This window comes from Cebus imitator, unplaced genomic scaffold (genome assembly GCF_001604975.1).
Source record: "Cebus imitator isolate Cc_AM_T3 unplaced genomic scaffold, Cebus_imitator-1.0 Scaffold124, whole genome shotgun sequence".
Taxonomy (NCBI): domain Eukaryota; kingdom Metazoa; phylum Chordata; class Mammalia; order Primates; family Cebidae; genus Cebus; species Cebus imitator.
In genome coordinates, this window is record NW_016107439.1 from 4381982 (window position 1) to 4408416 (window position 26435).

The 26435-nt window shown below is 35.0% G+C and overlaps 1 protein-coding gene across 1 annotated transcript in view; it reads left to right on the forward strand.

Moving 5' to 3' along the window:
- Positions 1 to 26435, forward strand: part of FRYL (FRY like transcription coactivator) — a 180764-nt gene that overhangs the window by 17328 nt on the left and 137001 nt on the right. The window contains exon 2 of the mRNA XM_037742590.1: positions 24258 to 24457. Coding sequence (XP_037598518.1) covers positions 24258 to 24457 — 200 coding nt within the window. The remainder of the gene's footprint in view (positions 1 to 24257; positions 24458 to 26435) is intronic.

Consider the following 26435-nt stretch of genomic DNA (forward strand, 5'->3'; position numbering starts at 1 on the left):
ACTCTGTTGCCCAGGCTGGAGTGTAGTGGCACAGTCTTGGCTCACTGCAGTCTCCACCTCCTGGGTTCAAGCGATTCTCCTGCTTCAGCCTCCCAAGTAGCTGGGACTACAGAATGTGCCACAATGCCTGGCTAATTTTTTGTATTTTTTTAATAGTAGAGACAGGGTTTCACAATGTTAGCTTGGATGGTCTGGATCTCCTGACCTCACGATCCACCCACCTCGGCTTCCCAAAGTGCTGGGATTACAGGTGTGAGCCACCGTGCCTGACCTGATCTTTTCTTCAGCAAAGTCTTATCTTCTGTTAGTCCCACACAGTGAATTTATTATTTTAGATGTTGTGTTTTTCTTTCTCCATTTTATTTGAGTCTTTTATCTTCTATTTTTTCTTCCTTGTATTTATTTTTTTTTCTTTATGTCTTTGAACTTATTTATAATTGCCTTTTAAAGAAACTATCTGTTAATTCTGTCATCTCTGTTGTTTCTAGGTCTACTCTGTTGACTGGTTTTTATAGGACACATTTTCCTACTCCTTGACACATTTAATACATTTTAATTGGATGCTACATATTTGTGACATCGTTGAATGCTGGATTTTGTCACATTGTTTTAAAGAGTGTTGTTGTTTGTTTTGGAAGGCAGTTACTTGCAGATCAGCTTGATCCTTTGAGCTTGGTTTAGAGGATTGTTTTGGAGTCTTTAAAACTACTTTAAGCAGTGTTTAGATAGTTGCTAGCCCCATTATGAGGCATGACTTTCTGGAGTATCTACAGAAGGCCCTGACTGAGTATTTAATGGGAACCTCTACTATGGTTCCTGGGACTTCATGGGATCCTTTCTTGTACTGTGGTCCTAAAGTGCCCCTAGGCAGAAGTTGGGGTACTTTTAGTGTTCCTCTTATTTGTCTCTCATCTCTCAGGGGTCATTGTCCTCCTTTGTCATGTCTGAAAACCTTGATCGTATACTTTGTACAATGTTGTGATTATTTATGGCAGGAGAATAAGTCCAATTCCAGTTATTCCAACATGGCCAAAAGTAGAAGTCTGGAAAATGAAAGGCTGATCTTGAACTCCTGGCCTCAAGCAATCCACCCACCTTGGCCTCCCAAAATGTTGGGATTACCGGCATGAGCCACTGAGCCTGGCCCCTGCTTCCTTTTTGTAGTAAAGTTTTAAAATGTTAAAACATTTATTGAAGAAAATTTGGGAAATATAGGAAGGCGTAAGTAAACAGAAGAAAGAGGTAAATGTATCCAGAAGTTAGTCAATGCTATAGGTAGTTACTATTAACATTTTGTTGGGGTATTTAATGAGGTTTTAAAGAAAAATATGAAGTGATTGTTACAATTTTTTTTCTTGTTTATATTTCATGTGTGGTGGTAATTACATAAATGTAAAAGCAACTTTCCTTTTACCTGAAACCTTTATTTTCTTTTTCTTTCTTTACTTTTTTTTTTTTTTAGAAGGCTTTTTATAAATGCCTGATTAAGTAGAAATCGGAAATATGCAGAACATGATTCTGTATATTATATTATGCATGAAGTCATTTTTTTTTTTTTTGAGAGGGTCTCACTGTTGCCCAGGCCGGAGTGCAGTGGCGCATTCATGGCTCACTGGGGCCTCAACTTCCTGGGCCCACCTCATCCTCCTGAATAGCTGGGACTATAAATGGGTGCCACCACACCTGGCACATTTTTTGTTTTTGTATCTTTTGTAGAGATGGGGTTTTGCCATGTTGCCCAGGCTGGAGAAATCCTCCGGATTTAAGCAATCCTCCACCTGGGCCTCCAAGAGTGTTGGGATTACAGGTGTGAGCCATCTTACCCAGCCTACCTAAAACCTTTCAGTCTCTTTTCTAAAATCCAGAAAAGAGAGGACTCTGAGAAGCTGAAATCTGTGGGGCTGTAGAAGATTCTAGGATTGATAAGGCATTTGACATTTGTATAGAAAAACTTTCCAGTTTCTATTTTTTCCTTATTGTAATTCTGGATACCAGTTTAATAATTTTGGAGACATTTAAAACCATCAATATGAGGAATAATTCATGTGTTTGTACTTTTTTCCTAAGAATGAGTAATTGAAGAATTTTATTTAGCCAGAGCATTTAATTCCCATGAATTGCATAATGTTTCCAGTTAAATCCAAGCTTCATTCTCTATCAAGAAACATTTTATTCAGATCCATATCTAAATAGCAATATTTTATAAGATGTATTAAGAATTTTTCCTGGTACATATGATTTTGGTGTATTGGAGTGTACCTCTGTTGACTCTCTGCTTAAAAATGTAAAACAAATAGTTACTTCCATTAATCCTCAAAATGCCAAAATGGGCATAGAAATGGAAGCTGATTAAAAGAAATAGGGAAATCTACTTTCTAACTTGTTGAGAGCAAAAGAACTTCCATGGTCATCTTTCTTGTCAAATCTTTACTATATAGTATTTTGCTCATGCCAGGAGGACCTTATTCAATAAGGACTGATAATATTGATATTGGAATTTCTTAAAAATGTTTTAAAACTTATCATTTAAAAAGCTGTCTTTAATATATAATCTAAAAGTTGGGGAGGAATATAATTGAAGGAAATTATCCAAATTAGTTTTTCCTGCTTTGCCAAGGATATGCCATCAAGGAACAATTTCAGTGGCTATCTTTTTATGGTGATGGGGTATGTGATACAATTTGGAGAATTCTGAATTTATAAAAAGAATAAAATGAAAAATTGGCACCTCTTGTCTTTTGAGAATCTTACAGTAAGCTCTAGGCTATGACTTAGTTTCTGTGATTAATTGGCAGGTTAAGGTTAGAAAACTCATTTGAAGATTGATAGCAGTATCATTCTTTGTGTAATTTAAAAACAGAATTAGTAGCTGGGGCAACATGGCCAGAAACTACTTTTCCAAAAAAAAAAGAAAAAAGAAAGAAAGAAAGAAAGAATTAGCTGGGCATGGTGGTGTGCGCCTGTCTACCCAGCTTCTTGAAAGGCTGAGGTGGGAGGATGGCTTGATCCCAGGAGGTTGAGGCTGCAGGGAACCTTGTTCTTGCCACTCACTCCAGCCTGGGCAACAGAATGAGACCCCTATTTCAAAACAAACAAAACAAAAATATGATTAGTAATCAAAAGATTGAGAAAGCATTCAGAATACAAGTGGGACTCTTCCATCGTCATCTAAAAGGATTGATTGATTGGATGGATATGTAGTTTTCCTAGTTAATACTTTAGTAATCTGCATGATAAAAGTTTAGGAAGAATTAGTAAGAAAATACTTAATCCACTAAGCTTTGCTGTGACATTGTGTTTAATAGTTGAAATAGTAATACTATTTGTTTTATTCTTTACATTTCAGAATTGAGTTCAGAGAGAAAACGAGGCTCTGTCCACATGGGCCTATTGAATTAGTGTACATATAAATGGGAAGTGATATAGTCACCTGCTTTCTGCATATGATAAAGCCCTGATGTAAAATGGACCTTCTAAAATAAGCTCTGAAGTTAATTTTATGCATTTGTGTTCCAAAGAAACATTAGTTTGCCTTGGAGATACACACACACACACACACACACACACACACACACACACACACATATATGTATATATGTATGTATATGTATACAGTATATGTATATATATGCGTATATATATATAATGTATATACATGTATATATATGACTGCTTAGATAGAAAAGAAACTTTAGGTTCTGATTTATTCTTATAGATCTATGTAGACAAAACTTACGCAGAAAATTAATTTTTATTAAAGTTATGAGAAAATCACCTATTATTTGGCCCCTACCCTTCCCCCAAAAGTTATCATATTCTAACATTCTATATGACAAATAGTTTTGCTTGTTGTAGTTTGTAAAGTTTTACTGGGAATGAACCTCAGTTACTTTGATGGGACGTTATAGCCAAATAGTAGTAAGTAGCTTTTAAGAATTGTATGATAGTAATAGGCTTATCTCAATAGGAATAGAAAGAATATGGCAAAATATCTGGGCTTATGCCTACTAACTTGTCTACTTACTGACATGGTTCAGTTCTGACCCTTGGCATTTAACAGTGTAGTTTGTTTGGGTCTAAACTGGCTTATTTCCTGAATTTGTTAACAGCTATTTGATGAGAAGAGGATTACATTATGAAATCACTTTGGGGGTAAATTAATCAGAAAGAAAAATTAAACTGGTTTCTGTAAAACTGTGAGTATTTGGCATGTTGACATATATTGTTAATGTATAAGAATGGATGTACTGTAGTAGGTAGTGTTTCTGGGTTGTGGGATGCCCTTTTTTCATTCAGCATCTTAAGGCATGTTTTCCATTATATGAGGAGAAACCCTGTTATCTACAGTAATTCTGAAATGTCTCTAATCACATTGTACCCAAACAACAGTATTGTAGTATTATGGTTCTGTGTTGGTTACCCTTTACCTTCCTGATCTGAATTTACTTTTTGGGTCAGTTCAGGAGTAGGGATGGCCAGACTTCTTGAACTGCTCTGAAAAAAAAAAAAAAAAAAAAAATGCCTTGAAATAACCCCCACCCCTTCCAAAAAACACCACTACCACTGAATATCTGCTAATGAATTTCCCATAATGTGTAATCGTTGTCTTGAAAGGATGTTATTTTAGCTTCTAATACAATGTTTAGCCATTTGGCTGTGAATAAATTTATTCAGTTATGACTTTGATCACTGCATTTTCTTATTCTTTGTGTTACTTAAAGGATACAGTGCTATATAGATAGATTGGTACAAATGTATTGCTAAATATGGAAAAATACAGCTCTAAACACATGACCTTCAAAGTCACAGTAAACTAATATGAGGCCAAGACATTTTTCTTCTGATAATGACATATTATTTGTTCATTTTGGTTGTGAAATGTTTCTACTGTTTTGAAGAGGTTAGGCTTTAACAGTGTTGTTTTCAGTTTAGAACAGATTCTACAGAAGAAAGTTTTACAAATGTGTAGTATTTTATTTGGCCAGAGGATTTCTCGCTATTCATTGACATTTTTTACTATAAGATTTTTCAAGGGAATTATGTGCTATGTTAAGAATAGAAGACCGTGTTTTTAACTAATCCGGTTATTATAATAGAGTTATCGCTTTTGAATAAGTTGCATGCAGCAGAGGAAAGTTTGTCCTGAGCTGAGCAGTTTTAGAGGCTGATGGAGGCTCAGCCAGTGTTCATTACATCATCTTTTCATTCCATTAGCCAGCATGATCTCCAGTGGGGTAAGTGAGACAGTAGACCCTGCATCATCACAAACATGCTGAGAAAATCACTGCTTACTGCCTGGGTGTGTAGAGGGGTGGAGAGAATTTACTACTAAAATCACCTAAAGGAAACTGATATTGAAGTGAGTTAAATACCTCCATTTTTTTTTGATTGGCTATTAAAGGAAAAGATTTAAAAGATTTTATACTAAATCCTAATTTATTTATTTTTTAAAAATTTCGAAGGCCCTTTGTGAGAAAAGTTGGTATCCAAGGGCAGAGCGTCTACCCTTGTGTGTTTGCTAGCAGTTGTGATTACACATCTAGAGACACTGCTCCTCAAAACTGGTAACAGGAACATAAACAGAGAGGATAATTTTGGCCATGTGTATATCTGCATAAAGAAAGGTGAGGGTGTCCTTCTGGGCACTTATAATAAACTCGTAAGCTTTTATTCAACTGGATAGTTCATCTGCATTCAGCGGCGTTTCCACTATAGTTGTGCGTCACTGCAAGGCTGCATGGTAATGAAGCCAAGGCACTGTGGGCCAAAACTCTGCTGCCTGTGAGAAGAGAAGGGACAGCAGCTTGGAGAGAGAACGGCAAAACCGCTGCTGCTGCTGCTTCTGCTTCCGCTTCTGCCTCTGCTGCTGCTGCTGCTGCTGCTGCTGCTTTTGCAGCTGATTGAGACACTATGTTGAGTCTACAGGATTCTGTGTTTTTTGAAATTAGCATAAAGTCCTTGTTAAAGTCCTGGAGCAGCAGCTGTAAGTATATATTCCTACATGGAAAAAAAAAATGCTGAGGTATTATTATCATTGCTATTCCTTGCATGCTAATTCTTCAGACCAATCCAAATAGATTAAAAGCTGTTGAAAATAGCATGAAGAATGTTTTCTTGAATGGTAATCAGTAAGATAGAAAATGTAGACGTGCACACATCAGACAGTTGTAAAATCAGTAGTTAAATTTTCTTTGATGAAAATTTACCAGCCTTGGATTTCTTGGTAATTTGTGTTATTCTGGCAAAGTTTCTCGCAATTAGTCATAAATGGGGGGCAGTGGGGGAGGTAGGGGGAAGAAGACCACAAATAGACTCTAATCTCTGCGGGGTTATCAGATACCAGTTCTCTTCCACAGTTCTGTTAGCACAGTGTTGTTTGAATCAACATCAGCTATCTTAAGGCACTAGACAACTTAATATAATGATAATAACTTCCCCTCATTTTTCTAATTGAAGTTCTAATGTGTAGTTTTCATATGTAGTAAATTTTCTGATAAAGAACATTCAGGATGACATACTTAGATTTAAGAGACCACTTAAGTCAATACAACTGATGCCACTGAGCTATTATTCTGTCTGTAACTCTCTTCCTAACATATGGATTTGGCAGAAATACTGCTTTTGTTCAGTGTTTCAATCACACTTTTTCTTTTAAGATCTCAAAACACTTACCATAGTCTATTTACTTTTTTGCCAAAAGTATCATAATACAATATCAAACCCATGAATTAAGCAAACACAAGTTCTGTTATCATGTTTGTTTTGCCCAAAGAAAATTGAAATATAGAAAAATTGTGACTTTTCCAAGGTCATACAGTGGCAAAGAACTGGAATAGAACCTAGCTGTTCTTGCTCCCAACTCTGCTGCAGGTGCCTGAGCAAACTAATGAATAAAATATGAGAAATTAAATTTACATTTTTCCAGGTTAACTCTTTACCAAAATATTTATTTAGTGTAGTTTTGTTTTGTAAGCAAATAATATAAAAGAAAAACTATTGACATGAGAAAAAAACCCTCTTAAGATAAAGTCTTATCGAATATAGTTTGAGGAGGTTTGTAAATGCAGCCAAATATACTGCATTTACAATCTCTATATTTCTTTTTTTTTTTTTTTTTTTTTTTTGTAATTCTTCCATATGGAGATATTGTTGTGCCAGATGGCAGAAAATTATCTTAGTTTTAGGAAAGTTTTTAAGTGAATATATGTAGTTATTGGGAGAATTATAATTACTAATTCAAGTTAAATATTTTTACTAGTTAAAAAGGAGATAGTAATGTAGAATACATTTTTGCTCAAATAAACTGGACTCTAGTTTCTAATCTCTCTTTCATACTGTTTCCCTTGCTTCGCCCATCCTCACCATGTACTTTTTTAAAAATAGTAAGACAGTTTTATAGTGAGAATAAAGCTATAATTAACAAGTTCTTATAGAAGAACAGTGTATTATATCATAGCAGCTTGTCTTGTAAAAACGTTGTTTAGGTACTCGTGAACTATGTGGTTATCTTGCTTTGTGACCATTTAAATATTTCTACATATCGTTGCCTGAGCCCTGTAACCAGCCACAGTCAAATCTTGTTTAATCGTACTCCTTGAATCCAAGATTGAACCAAAAACAGATGTTTGTAAAGCCTTTGTTTTTTAGCGGTTAGTAATGGAGTGATTCAGTCAGTCTGGGGGTATCCCATTGTCCTTGGACATTCATAGTACACATCTCATAAAGGTGTTTTAACAATTCTGAAGCAATAGGTTAATACTGAAACGAAATTGCTAGTCTCAGTGTTCAGTAGGGCTCTGACCTTGTCTGCCATAGCCCTGGAAAGTGGAAGAATATTTTTATTTCACCAGCATCTGTGGATGTCTTCTTTGTCTTCACTTGAATTTCTTGTATGAGAGAGTTAAATACAACTCATGAGGGGAGGAGTTAAAATGTTAAGACCCTAGAAAAGGATAGTAGCTCTTTCTTCCTAGGAATGTTTTTATAACGTCAACACTTTTGAGTCAACCAGTGTTTATAGAGCATGTACTATGCTGTGGCAGATGTTCTTTGCTCTCGAGGAGCTTATAGAAATTATATGTGAAAAGTTATCGTAAGGAAGTCAAATGAGAAATGTGTGTGCACTGTGACTTACAAATGACTGTTGTACATAAAACAGACTGGGAGTCCAGAGACAGACGGAATCAGATTCGTCCCCTGGGCATGGGAGCTTACGTTGGTAATCCTATCGCTTTGGGAGTCTGAGGTGAGAGGATCACTTGATCCCAGAAGTTTGAGTCCAGCGTTTGAGTACACAGACACACACACACACACACACACACGCAGACACACACACGCAGACACACATGCACACACACACACACACACACACACACACACACACACACACACGGTCCCAGTACTTGGGAGGCTGAGGTGGGAGGGTTGTTTGAGCCCAGGAGCCCTGTTCATGCCACTGTATTCCAGCCTGGGCGACAGAAGGAATCACATTGAACTACATGGTTAGTGGAGACTTCAGAGGGAAAGGATTTTTTTGAGTTTGGTTTTGAATGCTAGGATGCTCTCCATGATGGTAGGTAATACTGATATCCACAGTCTCCCCAAGCCAGAAACCAGAGCTTGTTTAACATGCCTCTTTCACCCCAACCCCTTTTGGTTTTTGACCACGACTTGCCAATCTGCCTTCTCAGATTTCTGTAGTCTCTCCTTCTCTCCACTGCCACTGGCCCACTTCAGGCCTCGCTTCATGATCACCTGGAATATTGCCACAGCTTCCATATTGGTCCTGTTTGCATCTTGCACATTGCTGATGAGGGTTCCTTTTAAAGACTGGCTGTTCATGTCCCTTCCCTCCTTACTTCACAGACTTTCTGTCTCCTGTGGGATGAAACCTTTCATCTTCCAGTTCTGGAAGCATGGTGTGCCTTCCTATGTGCTACCTTTGCCTGGAATGCACCCCGTCATCTCTCTGCCTGCATTACAATGATTCTTACTCTTCTTTCAAGATGCATTCTTCCTTGAGCCAGCCACACAGTTAATGCTTCACCTGTTCTCTTCACTTTAAACATCATTGCATTATTATACTCATCATCCTGTTCATGTCTTTTTTTTTTTTTTGAGACAGAGTCTTACTGTGTTGCCAAGCACCAGGCTGGAGTGCAGTGGCATGATCTTGGCTCACTGCAACCTCCACTTCCCAGGTTTAAGCAATTCTCCTGCCTTAGCCTCCCGGTAGTTGGGACTACAGGCTCGTGCCACCACGCCCAGCAATTTTTTTTTTTTTTGTGTGTGTGTGTTTTTAGTAGAGATGGGGTTTCACCATGTTGGCCAGGATGGTCTCGATCTCTTGACCTCGTGATCCTCCCACCTTGGCCTCCCAAAGTGCTGGGATTACAGGCTTGAGCCACCGCCTGTTCATGTCTTTCTCAGCTACTTGAGTATAAGTTTCTGGAGGGTATTGGTTGATTGTCCTTTTGTTCTTCTTTGCGTATTTAATGCTTATTTAAACTGTGGTAAATGTGCAGACGAGGAAATATTGGATAGGGCTTCAATAATTTTTGTTGGGATGAATTTATAATAGAAAAGAAGGTAGGAGCATACATATATGACCCCTTTTATAATTTGATTATTAATATTGTGCTACTCTTGTCTCTCAGGGTAATAATTCCTGAATGCATAAAATGATTTTTTAGTGATTAAAAAAGATAAAATTTCATAACATTTTATTTAGTGAATTTCTTGGGAAGAACAGAGGAAAACCTAATTTATTAATAGCTTTTATGAAAAATAAGTGAAAAATATTTTTTTCATTAAATAAATTATGTATTTCAAATGTTGCCCCTACCCTCCTGAAGAAAAAAGAAAAAATGAAAAAATCTGTGGGTTTTGTCATCGAATATAACTTAAAAGCAGTGTATATTATTATAGTTTTTCATCATTAATTATAATAGGGTTTCTTATTTATAAGATGCATTTGCATACTTTGTATTGATGTTAATTGCTACTTTTTATATGAATCACTAGAGGCCCTCCAGTTTCATGGCCTGCTTAGCTGGCAGAATGTTGATGCAGTGCTGCTGAAGTTAGATTATAGTTGAGCTTATTTCTTTCAGTAACAACAATGAAGTGACATTCATATGGCCTAAATTTGGAGTTTTGTCTTTGTGCCAACAGTTTTAGGCATTACTTCTTTTAAAAACTGAATCAGGAACATTCTGTTAAACCAGCTGTGTCGTGAGGATGTGATCATTTAAAAGATTGGCTTAGTACCCTAAAATTGATAAGACAAAGCAAGACTCAGTACTGAGATCTGTTCAGTTATGTATTTGTAATGTTAAGATCACAGATGCATTTACTGTTCATATAATACCTCTTGCAAGCATGTTAATTTATAGAGTTTATTTTGCATACAGAATTTTATAAGAGCTGGTGTTTCAAAGAATTTAGTTTTTATCATAGGCATAAAATAGATTGACCTTCATAAACCATAGTTTTATAAGTTAAAATGTGAATAAGATATGGTATGTTAAGAAACTATATTTGCATAGCTTCCTTGCATTTTTGCACAATGAGAAAAGTTTATAAATTGTTTTTAATGCTCAGATATTTTTTCTTGGATTGTAAAAACAGTAAAAGCCAACCCCAAAAAGCACATTATACGTTCATCTGAATTTCAGTTAAAATCTGTGTGTTATTTGATTGAAATAGTACTTACTGTTTATTGAAGTACTTATATAGGTCTGTTATGTGGTAAGTACCTATCATATGTGTTTACACATGTACCTGTGTATACTTATATGCACATACATTCATTAAATCTCTTGTAATCCTCAGCATGAAAATCTCAAGAAGAAAATTATTGCTGTTTTTCAAAATAGCAGCTTTATTGTGATATTCACATACTGTAAGATTCATAAAGTGTTCAATTTGGTAGTTTTTAGTGAATTTCAAAATTGTACAACTATCACCACTATCTAATTGCAGAACATTTTCATCATCTAACAAAGAAAGCTCATACTCATTAATCTACTTTCTGTCACTACAGATTTGTCTATTTTGGACATTTCATATACACGGAATCATACAATGGGTGTACTTTTGTGACGGGGTTCTTACACTTACTGTATTTCCAAAGTTCATTTATGTCATAACATGTATTGAATAATGTTCCATTGTATGCATACATCGCATTTTGTTTATCCATTCTTCAGTTGATGAATTGGTATTTTATAGAGTAGTAAATTGGGGCTCAGATAAGCAAAAGAACACTAAGAACACCCCCCACCCCCAGAAAACCCCACACCCAAACTTTTTAGCTAACTTTCTTTACTACTTCTTCATATTTTAATTGAAGGCTTCCCTGATCAAATGATACTTTAGCAAGATCTGAAGGAAGAAATAGTTAACAGTTTGGGAGATAGGTGGGTGAGCAGAAGGGATATCCAGTGCTAGAGGCTGGAGGGAATGGCCATTTGGCTGGAGCAGAGAGCTATGGGGAGCAGGATGGGAATGAAGCTGGAAAGTTAAGCAGGGGCTAGACCATATAGAATATCAAAAGCCTTATTATGGATTTTGGTCTTAATCCTAAAATAAATGAGGAACCATTGATGGGCCTTGTGACAGTGACTGGGGTAATTTCATCAAGTTTTTGTCTTTGGCATCGTGCCAGGAGACTAGTTAGGATGCTATTGAAGTAGACCATATGTGAGATTAAGGTTGAACAAATGGAAGAAATGTTACTTATTTAGCAAACAAGTATATAATACCTACTGCATGCGTCGGTACTCTTCTAAGCACTTTACAAAATACTAGCTCACCAAGGTTCTGGGAAATATTTAAGATGCAGGAAAAATAGGTCTTGGGTTAGATACAGGAGGTAAAGGAGATTTTTAGCTAGCTGTTCCCAAACTAATTTTGTAGGGTCATTTACATTCCCATTGACATAAGTTTCAGAAATGTATCTGTTGAGAGTTAATGTTGCACATAGTGGAAAAGAATCACCTATTGCTTATTGCCAGAATACTCTTATCCCTCAGATAAATTTGTCTGCTTTGGGAAGTGGATCCTGGACAAGAAAGCCAACTCATTGTACCGTTAAGTAAGCAATGTGAATTTTTCTTGATGGTCCCTGAAAAGGGGGATTTCTAGCTCCAGATGTAATTGAATTTAGAGTCATGGGCCTGCTTTATCTTTTTGTTGTTGTTGTTCTAACTTCTTAAGCTAGGTTCACCTCACTTGAGGTGAGACATTTCATTTTTGAGACTAAACATTTTGTGTTATGAGAAGTACAACTGATTATCTGACTCATTAAGTATTTGGTTTCACAATTTTCTTTAAAATTTTTTTTGTTGATAAATATTAAAGACATAGTTTACTTATGAGATTCGAAATCAAGAAAATCCAACATGGATGGTCACAATATTCATAGGTGACCGAGAGTATGCAAATGGGCCAGGTGACTGAGAATATGCAAACAGGCCACTATAATATCTGTGTTAAGTTTGACACTGTGTTTTATTAACATTGCTATCATGACCTTTCTTTGTTTGTACCTGCTGTGGTACTAGTAGACTCAGTCTTAGAGCAGGCGCTGGGTCCTACGCTGTGCAAAGATGGGGAGTTTCGGACAGCCCTAGTTCATTAGTTCCAGTGACTCACCATCAGCCCAACCTCACTATACTTTTTGATCTGACTTTTTTCTTTAGTTGTAGTGTCTGGGCTATCCATTCTTGTGTCAAAGTCTCCATCTGCAATTATCAAAATCTCTTCTTTTCTGAGCCTTTCCTTATCAAACTTTGGTATTCCATTTTCTTCAAATGTGAGACCCTGCTCTGATCTTAGAAGAGAATGAAGTTCTGCCGACATACCTTTTTGTTGATTAAACCTCCTTCCTCAGCTGCATATCTAACTATTTCCTGTTCATCGACTTTTCATTATTCATCTGTTTACCAGCTTGACATCTGCTGTACTGCCGGACCTCCCTGGTCCTTTTTACCAGTTATCATATTCTCTAGGTACCATCTTCTGCCTCCGTAATTAGATATGACCTCCAACAATGCTGGTATTCAGTCATCTTTCTGGCTGTAGCTCTTCTGATTATCCCTCTCTACTGATTGCTTAATATTTTAAGTATGAAACCTGACAGATATCTTGCCTATTATAGGCATAGCCAGTGCCAAAGTCTCAGATCACTGGGTTCTGGCCTATTCCACTACTGGTCAAACTCTTAAGCTTCTGTTCTGGAAGTAACTGTTTGCAGTTGCATTGTCACATTGAGACATAAGACAAGTTTGCTAGCCTTTTGCAGGATGGAATGAGTCATGTGTCTTTGGTTGTTCCTCCTAGTCTGTTGATGTGTGATACCACAGGACATTGCCTGTTTGATGGAATTTATGACAATTTTGGATCTATTAGGTGGTTTTCATTAAGCATGCTGTTTTTCAATTTTTAAAAATTTTGCTAAATGAGTAACGTTTTAAGGGTTTTTTACAAAAAGATAATTAAAGAGAAATTCATTTGAATGGGGAAGGCTGTAGAAGAGAAATTCCAAATTGTCAGACCTGTTCCTCCCAAAAGGTAATGACTTGTAAATGTCATAGAAAATCTTATGAATTGTTTTATAAGCTGTATTTTCAGTTATATTATTGACATATGATACAGAAAGTAGTCAGTGAAGGCATTCATAAAAAATGAGGAATGAATTATTAACAATATCCATTTACATGCACTATGGTAACAATATAACAAATGCAGGCTTACATTCGATACATTAAGTGGATCCTATTTTCTTTAAAATAAGCTTTAAATAATTTTGGAACAATATCTGAATGAGTAATTTTTATTATAGGGAAACTATATGGAAGAAAATAAAAAGGTGATTCCAGTAACATAGGCTTAGTAATATCGTTGAAGATAAGGTTAGTAGTGTGTTTTTATGTAGCGAGGGCAAAAGCATTGTATTGACGTGATTTGATGTGTAGGGCCTTAGCGTGGTTGGACTAGAACTACTTGATGGCTATTATTTCTGGTGTTATAATTACAGGTTTCCTTATTTATGGTGCTTTTGAAACTTTTAATGATCACAATGAACTTTAAGTAAAATTATTATATAGAGCCAACTGTTCCATTTTAGAAGAATAGGGTAAGGCAATAGTTCACACCCCTGGCTGCATATTAGAATCAGCTTGGGGAGCTTTCAAAATCATACACCAGACTTGGCCCCACTCCAAATATTTTGATTCTGACTTAAGGTATGGCCAGAGATGGCCGGCAAAGTTCAGGGTCAAGTCAGAAAGCTTAGCTTTGTCAGAATGCTGAGAGTATATATGAAATCTTTTTCAGGGGGTGGAATCATCATAAACATATGACAGACAAATCCTTATGCATTTGCCAATTCACTAATTTACAGTGAGAAATATGCCAAGTGGATATTAATGCTAGAGCTGGCAGGCCATCCTTTCCACTCCTTGTGGGATAAGCTCATACAAAGCTAAATTATTATCAGAAGGTTGCACAGAGAGCCTGAAGATCAAAGAAATTTATGCCCTGTTTTAGGGGCCAGAATACTTGTCCTTTGTAAGAACACCTTCTCCACAGAACTTACTTACATGGGCATTACATTTTTATCAGCGATGTGTTAAGTGTTTCATTTCCCTGTACCTTACTTGCAGTAGGTGATATAAGTATTCTTTTCAGTATTTGCCAGTCTGATATATATAAAATGAAAGCTCATTGCTGGTTTAATTTGCCTTTTCTGGGTACACTGAACATTTTTTCATATGCCTGGTGGCTCTTTATACTTGGTGTTACGTGAATCACTTATGTCTATCTTTTGGCACCTTTTCTTTATTGTGTTGTGTTTTTCTTGTTATTTTGTAAGAGCTCTTTGAATGTTTTATATTTTCTGTCATTTACATTTTAAATATTTCTCCAACTTTGTCTTGTTTATGGGTATTATTTACCCTAAATATTTTATATTTTTATTTGGCTAAATCCATTTATCTTTTAAAAACATAGAATTTTGAAGGTTTTCTCTCTAGACTACAGCTGTTTTCACCCCTTGATTATAAAAGATTCCTGATGTTTTCTAAGGTTTTGAAAAATGAATTTTTAATTTCATGTTCATCTAGACTTTGGGGTTTTTTTTTTTTTCTAATCCAGTCAGGTTTGGAATCTGATGGACTTTGGTTTTTGAATATAGTATATTTATTTTTCTGTAGATGAATGGCCAGATATTTCAACATTATTACTAATCTTTTCACTTCTAATTTTGCTTATGTTGAAGTCTTACTCTGGAATGCAGGGGGTTCTCTTTTTTTTCCGCATTGATCTGATTTGTCTATACTTATGTCTACTGAGTTGATTGTTATTATATTGTGTTCTGCTATAGTTATATTATGCTCTGAATTATATCTTGATTATAGTTAGGTTCTGATTCTAGTTAATTTCAAAAAATATTCTTTATATTTTTTAAAGTAATTTTTTGGCTTTTCTTGAGTGTTTATTCCGCCATGTATACTGCAATAAAGTTTTATCCAATAAATCTAGGCAAAATAGTATCGAAATTTTTGTTGGAGCTGTGTGCTAATTAATATATTAATTTTATGAAAGTTGATGCTTATGATAAATCCTTCCATCTATGACTATGACTTTCCACATATTCAGATTTTCTTTGATGTCTTTTATATCTTATTTTATATTAAGAAGCTCTTGTCATTTCCTCTGTATAAGTCCTATGCTTTTCTTATTACGTTTATTTCTACATATTTTATTTTTGTAAATTGAAGTTTTTAAAAAAATCAATTTATATTTCTAGGTGATTATTGCTAGTTAATAAAGTTTCATGTCTTTTTAAATATTTGTAACAATGATTTAATTTTTTAACATAATGCATTTGCTTATAATCTCCAGGATGGTGTTGAATAGCAAGGCAAAAATCAGCACTTTAGTTTCTGTTTTTAATCAAAATTGGTTTGTTTTAAAGCCTGTAGTATTTGCTGCTGATGTTTGTTAAAATTTTATTTGTTTCTTTGTCTCTGGCTGCTGGATACCATTAGATGTACAGTTAAATTACTTCGTTTGCTAATTGAGTGTAGGCCAGACTGCTAAGGTCTTTTAAGGAGCAATCCCAAGAGTGATGGAAGGGAAAGCAGCCTAAGATACCACCAGTTAACAGCTGTTTAGATAGTAGAAGGGAGCCCCCTTGCTCCTTGTCTTTTCTCATCATCTTACCCTTTGAGCTACAGAGGACTCAGACCATCTATTTTGATTCTGCTCGGCTTTATAGCAGCCAGAGAAAAGGGCTACACATCTCTTTGTAGTTGTCAACCTCCCCCAGTCCCTGGGTCCAGGTATGTTTGCTGAATGAGGTCCTGCAGGATTCTAGTGTTTACAGGAATATCTTTTGCTGATCCACAGGCCCATGTCCAGCTAGAGAAGAAAAGCCAGCCACAATAGCTTTTTCACAGGCAGTGAATATTTGTATGGGGGGAGGAGTGGAGAACAAAAATGAAAACAACATTCTTGTTGCTTCTTACACATACTCTTGGTTGCAATATAATTCACCTTGTTCATTTGCTACAGAGGAAGCAAAAGAGGTTAAATTTGACCAAGATTATAACGATAATGAGTAGCCAAGTCAAGTCTAGAGCCCTTGTCTTCTGGCTCTCAGGTCCATGCACATTTTTAAAATACCACATTATCTCTAGGTTTTGAGAACAGTTTCTTAGCTGAGCTCCCAAAGGCTGCCAAAAAAAAAAAAAAAAAAAAAGCACAAGAAAATAGTAACCTCAAGGAAACTGCAGCTGAGTGAATAACGGAGTTTTTAGATGATAGGTCATTTTTCTTGAGATTTATAATAAGTGATATTTCTGTAGTAGACTTAAAGTAAAAAACATTGGACGTGTGCCAAAGATGTCATAGGACTTCTATGTTTAGAAACTTTTTTCAATGAGAATAGTTTAGGATAAATAAACATTTTAGGGACAGCTGTACAAAGAACAAGCAGAGTAATAATTTTTCTGTCCATTGAAATGGAACCAGAAGCAAAAACATTGGACCAAATAGTGAAGGAAAATGATTTTGTTTGCACAAAATGGAAACATAAAGTATTTAGGAATAGAATTAATAAGAATTAGATCTCCTCTGAAGGAAAGTATACATTTTTTTCTCTAGGTACACAAAAGATGAGTTAATGGAGGTGTGTCAGATACTGGATAAGAAGTTTTATAATACAAAGATGTCAAGTTTTTTCCAAGTAAGTTTGTGAAGGTATGCATAAGCTTGAAAGTATGAGCGACAGTAGCTGAAGATGGTGAATAAATAGGAACATTTGTCTAAACAAATAATAAAACCCATTATAAAGCTGTAACAATTGAAAGTCTGGTACTGACACAAACACAGTTTGTTACTGAGCAGAATAAAAAGCCCAGAAAACATATTTGAGTATGGATTTAGTTTATGATAGTAAGTAAAATCAGTGACAGAATTTCAGCAAATGAACCTAAGAGAATTGATTAAATATTGAGGAAAAAAGATGAAATCTTTATTTCATATTAGTAGTGCAAGTAAGTTTCAATTGGATGACAGATTTAAATGGAAGAAATAAAATGAACTTGAAAAGAGTTAAAATGTAGGTTAAGTAAAGTGAGGAAACATTTTTGCCCTTTTTATACAAACGAATTAGAAGATGCGACCAAAAATTAGATTCAGGAAATATTTATTCTAAACAAACAATATAAGAATTTGGACCTTTAAAGGACGGAAGGATCCATCCACATTTGGTGATTGTGGAAGAAATAGTTACTGATGGGAATGTTCTTAGTAACCAGGACCCAAGTTCCTGTTCCAATGCTGCCACTCCCACATGACAGTAGCTTTAATTTGGAGTCAGTTTCTTTGTCATAAATTCTCTGTAACTAGGAGTGATGTTCTGGATCTAGTTCCTACAAGCCAGTGGTTAAGCCATTAGTGGCTTAAGAGTGCTTAAGGGATGCGAATATTTACACCAGAGATATTGACAAAGGCTGCAAAATGAGATCCTCTCCCCTGCCTTTTGTATTGTTTTGTTTTTAAGAGAGCCATTTACCAGCATATCACTTGAAATAAGAATAGATTTGTTAGACTAAAGAGATAATATTTTATATATTAAATCATGTTTTGTCCCATTGGAAGTAAACAGCATCTGGTATGCTTTTCACTAACATGGAGGAATTTTGAGATACTCTTGCCTTCTAAAGCCCACACTCAGCTCTTGCTAAGCTGTATCTGTGCCTGAAATGATGTTTTCTAATTACACCTCTCAACACACACAGCATACACATTACTTATGTTTCCTTTTTTTCTCTTCACATCAGTTGCTTTCAAATGTACAGTTTTCCTCTGGATAGGTAGTTGAAAGGTCTGGTATTGACACCAATTCAACCGGCCTCACCAGAAGTTGAAGTTTGCTATTATTCCCTGAAACTGATTTTGCTTTTTTTGCATACTACTTTTAGTCTGTCTACCATATAAGCCGATTAGTGTTTTTGACATTTTCATTTTAATTGACTTATAAACTGTTTCCTGTCTTTGAGCAGGATCCAAGTATGTTATTGTTTTAAGCTCCAGCTTGAGCTATTGTTTATTTTGACTCTTCCCAGGCACTTTGGTTCTGGCTGACAGGGATAGGATAGGCTTGTTATTCTTTTATTTAGCTTTTCTTTTGTAAATTTAGGCTTAATTTTTTTTAGCATAATTTCAGGTTTATGGAAAACTTGAGTAGAAATTAGAGTTCCCTCATAACCTCCCTCCATTCCATTTCTGTCTTTTAGTGTGGTATGTTTGTTACCATTGATGAAACAATATTGAAACATTACTATCATAAAGTTTACATTCCAGTTAACTCTTTGTATTGCACATTCTGTAGGTTTTGACAGATGTATAATGATACATATCCACCATATACTCCCCTACAGAAGAGTTTCACTGCCCTAAAAATCCTGTGTTCCACCTATTCATTCCTCCCTTCTCCCAAGTGCTGGTAATCACTGACCTTTTATTGACTCTATAGTTTTGTCTTTTCCAGAATGCCGTATAGTTACAATTATACAGTGTGTAGCCTTTCCAGATTGGTTTCTTTCACTTAGAAATACACACTTAAGGTTCTTTCATATCTTTTCATAGCTTGATAGCTCATTTCTTTTTAGCACTGAATAACATTTTATTGTCTGAATGTATTACAGTTTATTTATCCATTAACCTACTGAATGACATTTTGGTTGCTTCCAAGTTTTAACAATTATGAATGAAGCTGCTATAAGCATCCATGTGCAGGTTTTTTGTGTGGACATAGGTCAACTTCTATGGGTAAATACCAGGGAGCACATTTCTTGGATTCTATGGTAAGAATAGGTTTACTTTAAAAAAAAAAAAAAAAAAAGACCAAACTGTCTTTTAAATTGTCTGTACTATTTTGCATTCCCATCAGTAATGAATGACAGCCCTTGTTGCTCCACATCCTCACCAGCATTTGGTTTTGTCAGTTTTGGACATTAGTCATTCTAATCAATACGTGGTAGCGTATCGTTGTTGTTTTAATTTGCAATTCCCTGAAGACATATGAGGTTGCACATCTTTTCATATGCTTATTTGCCATCTGTATGTCTTCTTTTGGTAAGGTGTGTTAGATCTGGTGCCCATTTTTTAGTTGTATTGTTTGTTTTCTGGTGGTTGAGTTTTAAGAGCTTTTTATGTATTTTGTATACCAGTCTTTTAGTCTTTTATCAACTGTGTGTTTTGCAGTTTTTTTTCTCTTAATCTGTGTCTTGTCTTTTCATGCTCTTAACATTGTCTTGCAGAGCTCAAGGTTTCATTTTGAATAATTTTTTTTCTTTCTTGGATCATGGTTTTGATGTTTATCTAAAATGTCACCCACCAAACCCAAGATCACTTAGATTTTATCCTATCTTCTAGGGGTTTAATAGTTTTGCATTTCACATCTAGATCTATGACCCATTTTCAGTTAACTTTTGTGGAAGGTATAAGTTCTGTATCTAGATTCTTTTTTTAATGTGTGGATGTCTAGTTGTGCCAGCACTGTTTGTTGCAAAGACTCCTTTCTTCATTGAATTGCCTTTGCTCCCTTGTCAAAGATCAGTTGATAGTATTTATGTGGGTCCATTTCTGGGCTCTCTATTCGTACCATTGATCGGTTAGTCTGTTCTTTAACCGGTACCATACTGTGTTGATTACTTTCTTGAAGTCACATCATGTCAGTCCTCTGACCTTTTTTTTCTCCTTCAATATTGTTCTGGCCGTTCTGGGTTATTTGCCTTTCCATATAAACTTCAGAGTGAGTTTGTTGATATACACAAAATAACAAACTTTTTTATTATTGGGGGGTAGGCTTGCTTTCTAAACTAAAAATTTTGTGTTTGCTTTTTAAAATCACCAATATTTTTTACTTTTGTTCTTGTTCCAAAGCCGTTTACCTTCTACTTTTTCTTTTGTAGGTGGTCTTCAAAATTTTTACTGTTAGCCAATATGGTGTATAAATAATAATTATTGTAATAGTAAGCAATTATACATTATGTAAAAATTTGTTATATAAATCTATATATAAATGTCTACATATAATATGTGTGTATCTATGTAAGTTTGTGGCTATGAAGAAGTAGCCCACAGGTTTTTTTAAAATCCCTGCAGACCTCTTCTTGGGTGTGAGGAAGCTAGAGGCAGCTTCCACAGACTTCATCGTGGTTATTTTAGACCACAGCTACCTGTAAGGAATGAAATACCCCAATTGTTGAGAACTAGTGTGTATTTTGAGGGCCTTTATATTCAGAATGTGGTGTGTAAAAACATAATGGAGTCAGAAAGAAGCTGAGAACTCCTGCTGTAATGAACCCAAACACACCTAATTGTAACAGTTATACATTATGTCTCTTCTCACTGTCTCTTCTTTTTGATTGAATTTAAATTTATTTTGTAATGGTTTAGGAGTCTCATCAGCATGAAAAAGACAATTGTTTTACTAAATACAGTGCTATGGAGAAAGTTAGCCATCCAAAAATACTGATATTTAGTTTTTATTTGAGCTTTAAGAGACAGAGTAGGAATGCTAGCTTTTAGATTCCCAAATTATAATTATTTAGGTCTTGCTTTATTCTTATTGTTAGCAGTTAGAGATTAGTAGATTTATATTCCAAGCATATTTAATACAACATTGGGCTTTTCCAGTTTGTAATTCAATGCTTGAATTGCAGTCTTAAGAATTCTATTAACAATTATGTTTTTGTTCTCTCATAGGCTTACATAAATCTTTCAAAATTTTGGAATAGCATGTAGAGAAATATTACAACTTAGCATTATAAGATAGTTAATACAAGCAGTCAGATAACATCAAGTTAATCTAGTTATATGGAAGCTAGCCTTTCTTGTCCTGCTTAGAGTGATCATCCCTATTTCTCTCCTATCAGCAGAAAATGTAAAGAATTCACATATCTTTACCAAGACTGAACATTATGATGAAATATAAAGTTGAGGGGGACAACTTTGATGAATGAAAAATGTTACTTGATTTTTATTTGTTTTTAGAATATTAACGAGATTAAATATTATTGGTCTCTTCCATTTTATCATTTGTAACTTGTTTGTTCATTCATGTCCTTGTCTTGTTTTCAGTTTGGGGATGTGGGTCTTTTTCTAGTCGATTTCATCACAGCTTTGTATGTAGAGGTAAAAGTGATTACCTCTGTGTTTATTATATACCACGCATATTTTTTCCTGTCATCTAATTTTGCTTTGGTTTTATATACACACTCTTACGATCTTTATGCAGTTAATACTGTATTTTGAACACTTTCCTGTGACATTTGGTGTTTTTTGATAATGTAATTTCAAATGTCTATTTAGCATTCTGCTTATTAGATTATAACAATAATTATTTTGAATGAAATACAATTTGAAATTTATTTTGAAATTTCAATCAGTATATCCGTTCATTGTTACTTTTTTATATTAATAAATCCAATAACCATTTATTAAACACCCACTAAAAAATACAATTTAAATAAATTATTTAATCAGAAACATTTGTGTTTTTCATAAAATTTTTAATTCTCAAATGAAATATTTTTATCTTGACAGAGAACTTAGAAGTAAATGTTTGCCTAAAATTCCTGGCTTTACTGGCAAATTTTCAATGTATGCAATTATGATACCTGGGAATATTTGGTTATGCTTTATTAAGAAAAATATTTAAAGGATAGAATGTCATTTTAAAAGTTTTTACTTCATTAAAATTTAGAATTAAAGTACCTAGGTCAGTTTTAAGGATCTTGTTTAGTTACATTTGCTATAAAGTTAAAGCAAGAGAAACTTTGTAACTGTTATGACCTTATGAATCTTAACTAAAGGAAAAGATATAGTTTGTATCCACTACCCTAAGTTAAATTGTAGTACTTTTAATGATCCAAAATAATTTTTTTTAAAATTTGAGAGCTCTTCTTTTTTCCACAATGACACTTGTTAACAGATTCCCTCTTTGATAATACGCAACGTTGGATCATGAAACAGAGTAAACAAACAGGTCATTGTTTAAAATAACGTTCACTATGTTGAAAGGACTGTTGAGTTTTTGTTTTGAGTTGTTTTATTATATAATTTAAGTTCTCGAATACAGTGCATAATGTACTTTAACTTGATATGATACAAAGATATTTATTTTAGATCTAATATTAGCAGTTTGTGATATTCTTTAGATTACTTTTACAGACTTGTATATTTTGACCTATGCATGGTAGAGTGTTTTTTAATTTGACAAAACAATTTTTATAAGTTTTGAATTTATGTATTTAGAACAAATTTATTATCCTGTAGTTATATACACATAGACACAAACACAGGAAATCAGTGTTTAAGTAATTGTGTTCTGCTTCCTCTTTCAAGGAGGGGGTTCAAGGGCAGTCCCTGGAGTTCAGGTTGAGGTAGAGAAGCACAAACTTACAGATTCTCCATGAATATTCTAAGCTAAAAAGGGCAACATAAGCTGAAGTTAGAGGATATGGGATCGACATAATGCATCTGACTGGAAGATGGATGTGACTGGAAAACTGTAGAAAGCCAGTTAGGCTGCCCAGGCAGTTAAGAAAACAGAGCAGGTCAAGCTGCACAGCATGCAATGGTGTGTCTTCTTTTGGGGCCAAGCCTGGTGCAGCTTACTATTTGTCAGCACCGTGTCATCTCCATCTGAGTAAATGGCACCACTGTCCTTTGAGTGATTCAAGTAAAAATGCTGTGAGTCATTGTTAATTCCTTCTCTCACCTTGCTAATTAATCCACTAACATATGACAAGTCTCAGATGTTTTTCTTTCTTTCCTGTGCCATTGCCATCCTCTTAGCCCAAGCTGCGATCATTGCACCCAGATTTCTGTAATGGCTTCCTTGAGTCTACATTTTCCCTCTTTGAATCCACTCTCCAGAGGTGCCAGAGAAATTTGTATAAAGAGAAAGCCTGATCCTGTCCCTCTCCATATTAATGCTTTCCACCGAATTTTAATTGCATTTAGAATAAAATCTGATTTCCTTACAAAGGTCCCTAAAGGTCTTCTGCGACTTGCTCACTGACTAGTGATTCTGACCTTAGTTTATATCACTTTCCACCTCTGCCTCTTCCCTCGGGCCCCAGCCACACTGGTCTTTCTGTTTTTCGGGGTGCACAGTCAGTCTTGTGTTTTCTGTTCTTGGTGCTTTGTCTTGCTCACTCCTTTTAAAAATAATTTAGGCCTGAGTTTAAACGTAGCTTCTTCAGTGAGGTCTTCACTGAGCATATTTTCCAAAGTAGTGTTGTCTTTCAGTTCCCCAATCCCATTCCTGTTTCATTTATTCACATCTGTTTTATTTCCTTTATTGCATTTGACTATCTGATTAGACCATTCATTCATTTAGTAAATACTGTGCACCTAATATATGCTAAGCATTGTTCTAGATACTTGGGATTTACCACGAACAACAACAAAAACCAAAAGAGAATCCCTAGTCTTACAGAATTCACGTTGAGGTAGGATGGAGAGAGAAGCAGTACATAATGTACATGATATGTAATTAAATTGTAAATATGTTAGAATGTGGCAAGTGAAATAGACAAAATGGATTATGGTAAAAGTGATTGGAAGAACTGGATGGGGGCAAGGGCAGGTTACAACTTAAATAGGGTAGTTATGGTAGACCTCTTGAGTTGATTATTAAAGTAGAGTTCTTTTGTTTCTTTTACTTTCAGCTTCAGCACCAGTCAGCAAAGTGAATAAGTACTGTGCTTCTTCCAACTTTCATTCCACTTGGGGAAAAAATAATATCATCATGTCAAACATTACGATTGACCCAGATGTCAAACCTGGTGAATATGTCATCAAGAGCCTCTTTGCAGAATTTGCTGTTCAAGCTGAAAAGAAAATTGAAGTTGTAATGGCCGAACCCTTGGTGAGTAGAGCTGACTTATAAATCTGAAATATTTTCTTGACTTTTGTATTAACCACTATAATACAGATTTTTCAAAGGAAATAATATACTTGAAAAAAATATTAAGGGATAGTGGTGATGTAGAAAGCCACACTGACTTTAGAATCTACTTTGATAAGTGACTACAGGTCACAAAAGAACAAAAAGGACCTTCAACAATGGGAATTGTGGAAACAGATGAAACAGAAAATAAGGGAAAATTAGAATATGGTATGAGTTAACACTAAGATCACAGCCAAACTTATAAACAAGAGAACATGTTTTTACATGTATATTGCATGAGACATACTTGGACAATGTGAGAAGCTCTATTTGATTAGAGCCCACGATGAGGAGGATGGAAGAGATTTGAGTCAGTTTCTGAAATGTTGTAAATGCTTTTGTGATAGATAATACGGTGGTTGAACAACAGAAGGAGAAGACATTGAGAGCAGAGATGCTTTAGCTATTGTACATAGTTTGGGGGTCTTGAATTATGGTATTAAAAGTGGAAATGATTGCAGAAGAAAGTAAGAGAAATAACAGAAGTAAAATCAATAGAATCTGACAAGTAATTAAGGGGATTTTGAATGAAAGTTAAGGGTTAGAGATGCTCTGGAGTGTTAGTAAAGATAATAATATATTTACTTTGGTAAAGTACACTGGAATATCTTTGGGTAGAAAAGGTAGATAAAATAAGTTTTCATTTGTGTATCTTAAGCTTGAGATAACGGTGATCTCACCATATGGAATTAGTTGCTTGACTGGTAGTTGGAAATTCTTTTTGAGATCTCAAGAGATGGTAACTAGAATTACAGATTTTGGTATCATCTATATGAGGGTGAAAATTGAAGCCAAAAGAGCAGATGATGATTTCAAGGGAAAGAAAATATAGAATTATTATTGCTAATAATATAGAGCAAGGGAGTACAATGAACATTGAGAAAAGTGGTTATTGGATTTGGAAATGAAGCAGAAATAGAACAGAACAGTTTTACCTTCTTGATGTAACTACAGGAAGTAACACTGACTCTCTGCCACCTTAAAGAGGTGGCAGTTTAGGCTACTCTTTGGGTTGGAAGCAAATGGGTATGTGATGTACTTAGATCACAGTGTAGGTTAGATGTGGGATGATGGTAATGGAGAAGAAGGTGAAGGATGTAACAGCTGAAACTCACTTATTCCTTACACAACTGAATTAGGGGTAGTTATTCACCACCAATTTGAGACTCAGAGGGTTTGCTACTTGTCTCAGGCCCAAAGCTAGTAAGTGGGACACTGAGGAGTTAGGCACAGTAATATATTGGCTTTAGAACCTGTATGCTTACTCAGCCTGTTATAGTTCCTTAGAAGGAAGAGAGAGAGGAGAACAACAGAAGGGAGGATAGGGCAGGAGGAAAGTTGAAGGAAGTATTGTTAATGCTGTTTATTTTCTTAGTGAAGCAGCCTTGAAATTGCTGTGAAGGTGAGTTTCTTTGCAATGATTAAGTAGAGAAAACTACTCAAGGAAAGCATCTATGAAATAATGTGTTCTGGGATCTAATACATAATAATGGCCAAACGTGTATTTCAAAACTGTGCAGATGTTTATATTCAATTTAAATCATCACATGATTGCTTTCCATCTCAAATTATTTTTATGCTAGTGTGTGTATATATATATATATGTTTGTGCATATGTAGAGAGACAGCATATAGAGTAATATAAAGTTGTGTTTTAGAAGTAAGGATTACAAAAGCCTGTAGCATGAGTTCATGATTATAAGATTTGATTATAAATATGCTTCAGCTACAAAATGTTAGTTTTCTTTTTTCAGTGGTCTCTGAATTACATGATAAATTACTACGCTAGTCTACTTAAACAACATACAGTAAGAAAGAGAACAACTTTTTTAAAAATTTAAGAATTTATTATGGAAAATGTCAAACATATATAAAACTTAAGATTATAGTATAATGA